This window comes from Somniosus microcephalus, chromosome 6 (genome assembly GCF_052327205.1).
Source record: "Somniosus microcephalus isolate GS21.2 chromosome 6, FLI_Smic_1.0, whole genome shotgun sequence".
NCBI lineage: Eukaryota > Metazoa > Chordata > Chondrichthyes > Squaliformes > Somniosidae > Somniosus > Somniosus microcephalus.
The window spans coordinates 29,465,298-29,476,854 of NC_140992.1; the positions used below are offsets into that span (position 1 = coordinate 29,465,298).

The 11,557-nt window shown below is 48.1% G+C and overlaps 1 protein-coding gene across 1 annotated transcript in view; it reads right to left on the reverse strand.

Annotated features, from left to right (window-relative positions):
* rnf7 (ring finger protein 7) overlaps nt 1-11,067 on the reverse strand; it is a 28,326-nt gene extending 17,259 nt beyond the window's left edge. The window contains exon 1 of the mRNA XM_085989904.1: nt 10,855-11,067. Coding sequence (XP_085846030.1) covers nt 10,855-11,020 — 166 coding nt within the window. The 5' untranslated portion in view covers nt 11,021-11,067. The remainder of the gene's footprint in view (nt 1-10,854) is intronic.
* Between the last annotated feature and the right edge of the window lie 490 nt (nt 11,068-11,557).

The window sequence follows — 11,557 nt, forward strand, 5'->3', positions numbered from 1 at the left end:
TCTCTAGTGCAATCACATCCTTCCTGTAATCTCCTCTGTACCCTCTCTAGTGCGATCACATCCTTCCTGTAAATCTCCTCTGTACCCTCTCTAGTGCAATCACATCCTTCCTGTAAATCTCCTCTGTACCCTCTCTGGTGCAATCACATCCTTCCTGTAAATCTCCTCTGTACCCTCTCTAGTGCGATCACATCCTTCCTGTAATCTCCTCTGTACCCTCTCTAGTCCAATCACATCCTTCCTGTAAATCTCCTCTGTACCCTCTCTAGTCCAATCACATCCTTCCTGTAAATCTCCTCTGTACCCTCTCTAGTCCAATCACATCCTTCCTGTAATCTTCTCTGTACCCTCTCTAGTGCGATCACATCCTTCCTGTAATCTCCTCTGTACCCTCTCTAGTCCAATCACATCCTTCCTGTAAATCTCCTCTGTACCCTCTCTAGTCCAATCACATCCTTCCTGTAATCTCCTCTGTACCCTCTCTAGTCCAATCACATCCTTCCTGTAAATCTCCTCTGTACCCTCTCTAGTGCAATCACATCCTTCCTGTAATCTTCTCTGTACCCTCTCTAGTGCAATCACATCCTTCCTGTAATCTTCTCTGTACCCTCTCTAGTCCAATCACATCCTTCCTGTAAATCTCCTCTGTACCCTCTCTAGTCCAATCACATCCTTCCTGTAATCTCCTCTGTACCCTCTCTAGTCCAATCACATCCTTCCTGTAATCTCCTCTGTACCCTCTCTAGTGCAATCACATCCTTCCTGTAATCTTCTCTGTACCCTCTCTAGTCCAATCACATCCTTCCTGTAAATCTCCTCTGTACCCTCTCTCGTGCAATCACATCCTTCCTGTAATCTCCTCTGTACCCTCTCTAGTGCAATCACATCCTTCCTGTAAATCTCCTCTGTACCCTCTCTAGTCCAATCACATCCTTCCTGTAATCTCCTCTGTACCCTCTCTAGTCCAATCACATCCTTCCTGTAATCTCCTCTGTACCCTCTCTAGTCCAATCACATCCTTCCTGTAATCTCCTCTGTACCCTCTCTAGTCCAATCACATCCTTCCTGTAATCTCCTCTGTACCCTCTCTAGTGCGATCACATCCTTCCTGTAAATCTCCTCTGTACCCTCTCTAGTGCAATCACATCCTTCCTGTAATCTCCTCTGTACCCTCTCTAGTGCAATCACATCCTTCCTGTAATCTCCTCTGTACCCTCTCTAGTCCAATCACATCCTTCCTGTAATCTCCTCTGTACCCTCTCTAGTGCGATCACATCCTTCCTGTAATCTCCTCTGTACCCTCTCTAGTGCAATCACATCCTTCCTGTAATCTCCTCTGTACCCTCTCTAGTCCAATCACATCCTTCCTGTAATCTCCTCTGTACCCTCTCTAGTGCGATCACATCCTTCCTGTAATCTCCTCTGTACCCTCTCTAGTGCAATCACATCCTTCCTGTAATCTTCTCTGTACCCTCTCTAGTGCAATCACATCCTTCCTGTAATCTCCTCTGTACCCTCTCTAGTGCGATCACATCCTTCCTGTAATCTCCTCTGTACCCTCTCTAGTGCGATCACATCCTTCCTGTAAATCTCCTCTGTACCCTCTCTAGTGCAATCACATCCTTCCTGTAATCTCCTCTGTACCCTCTCTAGTGCGATCACATCCTTCCTGTAATCTCCTCTGTACCCTCTCTAGTGCGATCACATCCTTCCTGTAAATCTCCTCTGTACCCTCTCTAGTGCGATCACATCCTTCCTGTAAATCTCCTCTGTACCCTCTCTAGTGCAATCACATCCTTCCTGTAATCTCCTCTGCACCCTCTCTAGTGCAATCACATCCTTCCTGTAATCTTCTCTGTACCCTCTCTAGTGCAATCACATCCTTCCTGTAATCTCCTCTGTACCCTCTCTAGTGCGATCACATCCTTCCTGTAAATCTCCTCTGTACCCTCTCTAGTGCAATCACATCCTTCCTGTAAATCTCCTCTGTACCCTCTCTGGTGCAATCACATCCTTCCTGTAAATCTCCTCTGTACCCTCTCTAGTGCGATCACATCCTTCCTGTAAATCTCCTCTGTACCCTCTCTAGTGCAATCACATCCTTCCTGTAAATCTCCTCTGTACCCTCTCTAGTGCGATCACATCCTTCCTGTAAATCTCCTCTGTACCCTCTCTAGTGCAATCACATCCTTCCTGTAATCTCCTCTGTACCCTCTCTAGTGCAATCACATCCTCGTAAATCTCCTCTGTACCCTCTCTAGTGCGATCACATCCTTCCTGTAATCTCCTCTGTACCCTCTCTAGTGCAATCACACCTTTCCTGTAATCTCCTCTGCACCCTCTCTAGTGCAATCACATCTTTCCTGTAATCTCCTCTGCACCCTCTCTAGTGCAATCACATCCTTCCTGTAATCTCCTCTGTACCCTCTCTAGTGCAATCACATCCTTCCTGTAATCTCCTCTGTACCCTCTCTAGCGCAATCACACCCTTCCTGTAAATCTCCTCTGTACCCTCTCTAGTGCAATCACATCCTTCCTGTAAATCTCCTCTGTACCCTCTCTAGTGCGATCACATCCTTCCTGTAATCTCCTCTGTACCCTCTCTAGTGCAATCACATCCTTCCTGTAATCTCCTCTGTACCCTCTCTAGTGCAATCACATCCTTCCTGTAAATCTCCTCTGTACCCTCTCCAGTGCGATCACATCCTTCCTGTAATCTCCTCTGTACCCTCTCTAGTGCAATCACATCCTCGTAAATCTCCTCTGTACCCTCTCTAGTGCAATCACATCCTCGTAAATCTCCTCTGTACCCTCTCTAGTGCAATCACATCCTTCCTGTAATCTCCTCTGTACCCTCTCCAGTGCAATCACATCCTTCCTGTAATCTCCTCTGTACCCTCTCTAGTGCAATCACATCCTTCCTGTAATCTCCTCTGTACCCTCTCTAGTCCAATCACATCCTTCCTGTAATCTCCTCTGTACCCTCTCCAGTGCAATCACATCCTTCCTGTAATCTCCTCTGCACCCTCTCTAGTGCGATCACATCCTTCCTGTAATCTCCTCTGTACCCTCTCTAGTCCAATCACATCCTTCCTGTAATCTCCTCTGTACCCTCTCTAGTCCAATCACATCCTTCCTGTAATCTCCTCTGTACCCTCTCTAGTCCAATCACATCCTTCCTGTAATCTCCTCTGTACCCTCTCCAGTGCAATCACATCCTTCCTGTAATCTTCTCTGTACCCTCTCTAGTGCAATCACATCCTTCCTGTAATCTCCTCTGTACCCTCTCCAGTGCAATCACATCCTTCCTGTAATCTTCTCTGTACCCTCTCTAGTGCAATCATATCTTTCCTGTAATCTCCTCTGCACCCTCTCTCGTGCAATCACATCCTTCCTGTAATCTCCTCTGCACCCTCTCTAGTCCAATCACATCCTTCCTGTAATCTCCTCTGTACCCTCTCTAGTGCAATCACATCCTTCCTGTAATCTCCTCTGTACCCTCTCTAGTCCAATCACATCCTTCCTGTAATCTTCTCTGTACCCTCTCTAGTCCAATCACATCCTTCCTGTAATCTCCTCTGTACCCTCTCTAGTCCAATCACATCCTTCCTGTAATCTCCTCTGTACCCTCTCTAGTCCAATCACATCCTTCCTGTAATGTGGTGACCAGAACTGCACGCAGTATTCTAGCTGCGGCCTAACTAGTGTTTTATACAGTTCAAACATAACCTCCCTGCTCTTATATTCTATGCCTCGGCTAACAACAACAACAACTTGTATTTATATGGTGCCTTTAACGTAGTAAAACGTCCCAAGGCGCTGCACAGGAGTGTTACCAGACAAAAAAATTGACACCGAGCCACATAGGGAGCAGTTAGGGCAGGTGACCAAAAGCTTGGTCAAAGAGGTAGGTTTTAAGGAGTGTCTTAAAGGAGGAAAGAGAGGTAGCGAGGCAGAGAGTTTTAGGCAGGGAATTCCAGAGCTTAGGGCCTAGGCAACAGAAGTTACGGCCACCAATGGTTGAGCGATTATAATCAGGGATGCTCAAGAGGGCAGAATTAGAGGAGTGCAGATATCTCGGGGGGTTGTGGGGCTGAAGGAGATTACAGAGATAGGAAGGGGCGAGGCCATGGAGGGATTTGAAAACAAGGATGAGAATTTTGAAATCGAGGCGCTGCTTAACTGGGAGCCAATGTTGGTCAGCGAGCACAGGTGAGATGGGCGAACGGGACTCGGTGCGGGTTAGGACACGGGCAGCAGAGTTTTGGATGACCTCAAGTTTACGTAGGGTGGAATGTGGGAGGCCAGCCAGGAGTGCGTTGGAATAGTCAAGTCTAGAGGTAACAAAGGCATGGATGAGAGTTTCAGCAGCGGATGAGCTGAGGCAGGGGCGGAGACAGGCGATGTTACGGAAGTGGAAATAGTCGGTCTTTGTTATGCTGCGGATATGTGGTCAGAAGCTCATTTCAGGGTCAAATATGACACCAAGGTTGCGAACAGTGTGGTTCAGCCTCAGACAGATGTTAGGGACAGGGATGGAGTCAGTGGCTAGGGGATGGAGTTTGTGGCAGGGACTGAAAACAATGGCTTTGGCCTTCCCAATATTTAATTGGAGAAAATGTTTGCTTATCCAGAACTGTATGTTGGACAAGCAGTCTGACAATTTAGAGACCGTGGAGGGATCGAGAGAAGTGGTGGCGAGGTAGAGCTGGGTGTCGTCAGCGTACATGTGGAAACTGACAGTGGGCCAGAAATTCAGATCGGGGGCTTGCCGCGCGTGCAAGGCCGCGATATGCACTTACCCGACGTGCTGGCCGTTGACCTCCAGGGACGCTTGGAATTCGATTTTGAAAAAGAAGAATCCCGGGCAGCGTATGACGTCACGCCGCCCAGGAGTGCAGCCAGCGCGAAGCCTGTAGCGCGCTGTGCAACTGAGACACGCCCCTTGAGGTCTCAGTTTGACAGGACACGCCCCCAATGTTTCTGCCAAGCTGCTAAGCATTTTTACATGCAAAGCAGCAGTTTAAATAGGTTTTTGGAAGTTTTCTGAAGATTTTGGTAACTTTTATAAACTTTTAAAAACGTTTACATTATTTTGAAGAATCTGAAGTAGTTTTAAACAGAATTAAAGCAATTTAAAGACTTTTAAAAGCCCTAAAAGAATTTTTTAAATTCCATTTATTTATTTAGCAATGTCGTCGTCATACGTGTCTTCACACTGTTCCCTTTGGGGAACTGTATGAAGTGGTGGAAGGATTTATGGCCATGATTAACGCTCATTCCGTGACCGTAACCATCTTTGAACCAGCCATTAGGGCGGTTAGTCCTATGGCGGGAGGGTTTTACGGGCTCCCACAAGCTATACAAGGAGGGGGGGGCCACCCACACCCACGGACGCAAATATCCCACTGGATGTCAACCCAGAATTTAGAGCCGGAGCTCCGACTCCACTTGCCGGGACTGTCTGGAGCGGGGTTCGAAACCCTACCCTGATCTGGCCCAGCGGCGGGGATCCTACCGCTATGCCAAAGGCCCAATCCGATTAGCAACGTGAAATGGCTGGAATGAGCACAATTCACGGCATTAAAAGAACTCACAATTGAACTGATGATGACCTCAGCAATCTCCTCAAGGAGGTGGAGGCGCAGCGCCTGCTCATCATTGGTAATGAGAAGTCAAAGGCGCCGCAAAAAGGGCAGATGATAGCTTGGTCTTTCAAGTGGCAGCATAGGGCTCCAGTCACGGGGAGGGAAAAGGCGCAGGAAACGTATGGGTGTCACCTTTTGTGCGGAGTGGGCCTTTTGCGTAGCAGTAAGCATCCCCGCCGCTGGGCCAGAAGGAGTAGGGTTTCGAACCCCACTCCAGACAGTCCCGACAAGTGGAGTCGGAGCTCCAACTATAAATTCTGGGTGGACATCCAGCGGGATACTTGCGTCCGTGGGTGTGGGTGGCCCCCCCCCCCTCAGATGGGTTGTGGGAGCCCGTAAAACCCTCACGCCATAGGACTAACCACCCTAATGGCTGGTTCAAAGATGGTTACGGTCACGGAATGAGCGTTAATCACGGCCATAAATCCTTCCACCACTTCATACAGTTCCCGAAAGGGAACAGTGTGAGGATACGTACGACGATGACCTCTTGCGCAATGCACCTCCTTGGACCCTCAGTCGCAGATGCGAGGGGGCAAATCGTGCAATTGTTAAATTTTTCATTTTATTGACATGTAAAATGTTGGCCCAGTAATTCCCTTCCAAATGCGCGAGTACGGTCGGGGTACTTACGCGTCTGGCCGGAGGAAATGCCGGTTTTCAGCATGCACAGCGCATGCGGGGAAAACCGGCATTTCCTGTCCTCTGAACGAAGGGGTTCAGAGGCAGAACGCGTGCGCAGTAAAATTCGCCGCTTTCATTCATGCTTTCAGTGAGGTCAAGTCCTTACAACTTACACATGAAAAAAGCATGGGTACAGTTGCTCCAGAGGAAGATATTTCTTATCGTGGAGCTTCTGAAAGTATGTATGTCTGTATATATTCCTTTGCGTGTTATGTATATATTCCTTTACTTATGTGTATGAATGTATTATTTAATTATGACTTTCAGAGAAAGTAACTTATTGGAAAATCGTAATTAAAAACATACATTCATACACATAAGTAAAGGAATATAAAACATACATACATATACGTAAAGGAATATATGCGGACATACATACATAATTACTTATTACTGATGAAAAGTTTCTTTCTTAAAAGCGCTGGAAATGTTACATTACTCATTTTAGAACACTCATTTTCACATTCAATTCACACAGCCACAATTGCTCCTTCTACCTACCGTTCTGAAAACCCGTTTGAAAAAAAAAAAATTTAAACTTTAAAACTTACTTAAAATAACTTCCCTCCCTTTCCCAAACAAAAATATTGCCTTTCAGAAGCTCCACGATAAAATATATCTTCCTCCGCAGCCTTGGAACAACTTTACACATGCTTTTTTCAAGTGTAACTTGTAAGGACTTACCCTCACTGAATCCGTGAATGAAATCGACGAAGTTCACTGCGCAAGCGCTGCCTGTGCAGTCGCACGCGCTGTGCCTCTGAACCCCTTCGTTCAGAGGACTGGAAATGCCGGCGTTCCCCGCATGCGCTGTGCATGCTGAACGCCGGCATTTCCACCGGCCAGATGCGTGAGTACCCAGACCGTACTCACGCATTTGGACCCGAATTTCTGGCCCAGTGTGTTTTCAGATGACGTCACCAAGGGAACATGTAGATGAGAAATAGGAGGGGGACCAAGGATAGATCCTTGGGGGACACCAGAGGTAACGATACGGGAGTGGGAACAGAAGCCGGTGCAGGTGATTCTCTGGCTACGATTAGATAGATAAGAATGGAACCAGGTGAGTGCGGTCCCACCCAGCTGGACGACGGTGGGGAGAGGCGTTGGAGTAGGATGGAGTGGTCAACCGTGTCAAAGGCTGCAGACAAGTCAAGAAGGAGGAGGAGGGATAGTTTAGCTTTGTCACAGTCACAAAGGATGTCATTTGTGACTTTGATGAGAGCCGTTTTGGTACTGTGGCAAGGGCAGAAACCTGATTGGAGGGATTCAAACATGGAATTGAGGGATAAAGGCAAGTATCCCGTATGCCTTCTTGACCACCTTATTGACCTGTCCTGCTACCTTCAGGGATCTGTGGACATGCACTCCAAGGTCCCTCTGATCTTCTGCACTTCTCAGTGTCCTACCATTTATTGTGTATTCCCTTGCCTTGTCAGCCCTCCCCAAATGCATTATCTCCCACTTCTCCAGATTGAATTCCATTTGCCACTGTTCTGCCCACCTGACCAGTCCACTGATATCTTCCTGCAGTCTGCAGCTTTCTTCTTCATTACCAACCACACGGCCAATTTTTGTATCATCTGCAAACTTCTTAATCATACTTCCTACATTCAAGTCCAAATCATTGATATGTACCACAAAAAGCAAAGGACCTAGTACTGAGCCCTGCGGAACCCCAATTGAAACAGCCTTCCAGTTACAAAAACACCCTTCGACCATTACCCTTTGTTTCCTGCCTCTGAGCCAATTTTGGATCCAACTTGCCACTTTACCTTGGATCCCATGGGCTTTTAATTACGTGACCAGTCTGCCATGCGGGACCTTATCAAAAGTCTTGCTAAAATCCATATAGACTACATCAAACGCACTACCCTCATCGACCCTCGTTATCTCCTCAAAAAATTCAATCAAGTTAGTCAGACACGACCTTCCCTTAACAAATCCATGCTGACTGTCCCTGATTAATCCGTGTCTTTCTAAATGAAGATTTATCCTGTCCCTCAGAATTTTTTCCAATAATTTTCCCACCACGATTGGCCTGTAATTACTCGCTCTATCCCTTTCTCCCTTTTTAAACAACGGTACCACGTTCGCAGTCCTCCGGCACCACACCTATAGCCAGAGAGGATTGGAAAATGATGGTCAGAGCCCCTGCTATTTCCTCTCTTAACAGTTTGGGATACATTTCATCTGGGCCTGGGGATTTATCCACTTTCAAAGATGCTAAACCCCTTAATACTTCCTCTTTCACTATGTTTATTTCAACTAATATTTCACACTCCTCCTCCCTGATTGCAATGTCTGCATCGTCCCTCTCTTTTCTGAAAACAGATGCAAAGTATTCATTAAGAACCATACCCATGTCTTCCGCTTCCACACACAGGTTACCTTTATGGTCCCTAATAGGCCCCACTCTTACTTTAGTTATCCTCTTGCTCTTAATGTATTTATAAAACATCTTTGGGTTTTCCTTGATTTTACTTGCCAATATTTTTCATGCCCTCTCTTTGCTTTCCGAATTTTCTTTTTGATTTCACCCCTGCACTTTCTATACCCCTCTAGGGTTTCTCCAGTATTGAGTCGTCGGTATCTGTCATAAGCTTCCCTTTTTTACTTTATCCTACCCTGTATGCCCCTTGACATCCAGGGAGCTCTAGATTTGTTAGTCCCACCCTTTTTATTTAAGGGAACATTCTTGCTCTGAACCCTCACTATCCCTTCCTTGAATGCCTCCCACTGCTCTGATACTGATTTACCTTCAAGTTTCTGTCTCCAGTCCACTTTGGCTAAATCACATCTCAGCTTAGCAAAATTAGCTTTTCCCCAATTGAGAACTTTTATTCCTGGTCTATCCTTGTCCTTTTCCATAATTACCCTAAATCTAACTGAATTATGATTACGACCACCAATATGCTCTCCCACTGATATCCTTTCCACCTGCCCAGCTTCAGTCCCTAAAGCTCGGTCCAGAACCGCCCGCTCTCTTGTTGGGCTTGCTACGTACTGGCTAAAAAAGTTCTCCTGAATGCATTATAAGAATTCTGCTCCCTCTATGCCTTTCACACTAATTTTATACCAGTTAATATTAGGGAAGTTGAAATCCCCTACTATTACTGCCCTATTTTTGCACGTCTTGGAAATTTGCCTACATATTTGCTCTTCTATCTCCCTCTCGACTGTTCGGAGGTCTATAGTACACACCCAGCAGTGTGATTGCCCCTTGTTTGTTTTTCAGTTCAACCCATATGGCCTCGTTTGATGATCCTTCTAAGATATCATCCCTCCTCACAGCTGTAATTGATTCTTTAATCAATATTGCGACCCCCCTCCTTTTTTATCCCCCTCTCTATCTTGTCTGAAAACCCTGTAACCAGCAATGTTGAGCTGCCATTCCTGCCCTTCTTTCAGCCATGTCTCAGTAATAGCTATAATATCATACTCCGTGTCTCTGTGCCCTCAGCTCATCTGCTTTATTCACTGGACTCCTTGCGTTGAAGTATATACCATTTAGCACTGCCAAACTCCCTTGTTGTCTATTTTCTGACCAGAGCTTTGTACAACTGTAGCAGAACTTACAGCCCAGCCCTCTTCTCTGCGATCCCCACAGCCTTCAGCCCTAACCTGCCCCTCTTCCGTGGCATTGTCGGTGGCAGGGTGGCCCTGGAGAGGGAGCATGCGGTTGTCTGTCGGTACGCTTGGCGCCTTGCACAACCGGTGGGCACCACAGGGTAGCGAGGCGATAACCGATATCCAAAACCACATTACGATTTAATTATGTGTAATGTTGCTGTACTGTGCATAGTTATTATTGTTTGTATCATACCGGTGGTATGGGTACAGTAGCATAGTGGTTATGTTACTGGAGTAGCAATCCTCCGAACGAATGATCCAGAGACATGAGTTCAAATCTCACCACGGCAATTTATAGTCAATTAAATTAAATTAAATAAATTAAATAAATCTGGAATAAAAAGCTAGTATCAGTAATGGCGGCCATGAAACTTACCGGATTGACATAAAAACCCATCTGGTTCACTAATGTCCTTTAGGGAAGGAAATCTGCCGTCCTTACCTGGTCTGGTCTATATGTGACTCCAGACCTACAGCAATGTGGTTGACTCCTAACTGCCTTCTGAAATGGCTGAGCAAGTCACTCAAGGGCAATTAGGGATGGGCAATAAATGCTGCGACAAAGTCAGCACTGTGGCACTATCTTCACCACAGGGACTGCAGCAGTTCAAGGCGGAGGCTCAGCACCACCTTCTCAAGGGCAATAAACAGCGATGTCCACAACCCATGAATGAATAATAATCTCTGGGGCACTTGCTTTAATAGTTTTTATTGCAGTCTGCTGATCCCCTCCCTTAACAGAGTCCCAGCACCTTGATAAACCCTCTCCTCGCACGCCAGCTACCCGCGGGGACCGGGTTTCCTGGGCTCGGCTCGGCTCGGCTCCCTCCCCGGCCCGGCCCGGCCCCCGCAGTAATCGAGTCCCGAGGCCCAGCGGCCTGCTCCTTACCCATCACCTGCACCCTGCAGATGGCGCAGGTGTCGCACTCCACGTCCCAGCTCCACATGGCCACGGCGTTCCACTTCTTCAGGGTGAACATCTTGTCTCCGGATTTAGCGCCGTGTCCCACCACATGGTGATGCGAAACCGAATCCTCCACCTCCTCGTCCGCCATCAGCGACACTGAACCACCGCGCACCGGCCGACAGGGGGCGCGGCGACACTGAACCACCGCGCACCGGCCGGCAGGGGGCGCGGCGACACTGAACCACCAGGAATGGCCGGCAGGGGGCGCAGTGACACTGAACCACCGGGAATGGCCGGCAGGGGGCGCAGCGACACTGAACCACCGCGCACCGGCCGGCAGGGGGCGCGGCGACACTGAACCATCGGGAATGGCCGGCAGGGGGCGCAATGACACTTGCACCACCGCGCACCGGCCGGCAGGGGCCGCAGCGACACTGAACCACCGGGAATAACCGGCAGGGGGCGCAGCGACACTGAACCACTGAACCACCGGGAATGGCCGGCAGGGGGCGCAATGACACTTGCACCACCGCGCACCGGCCGGCAGGGGCCGCAGCGACACTGAACCACCGGGAATGACCGGCAGGGGGCGCAGCGACACTGAACCACCGCGCACCGGCCGGCAGGGGGCGCAGTGACACTGAACCACCGGGAATGACCGGCAGGGGGCGCAGCGACACTGAAC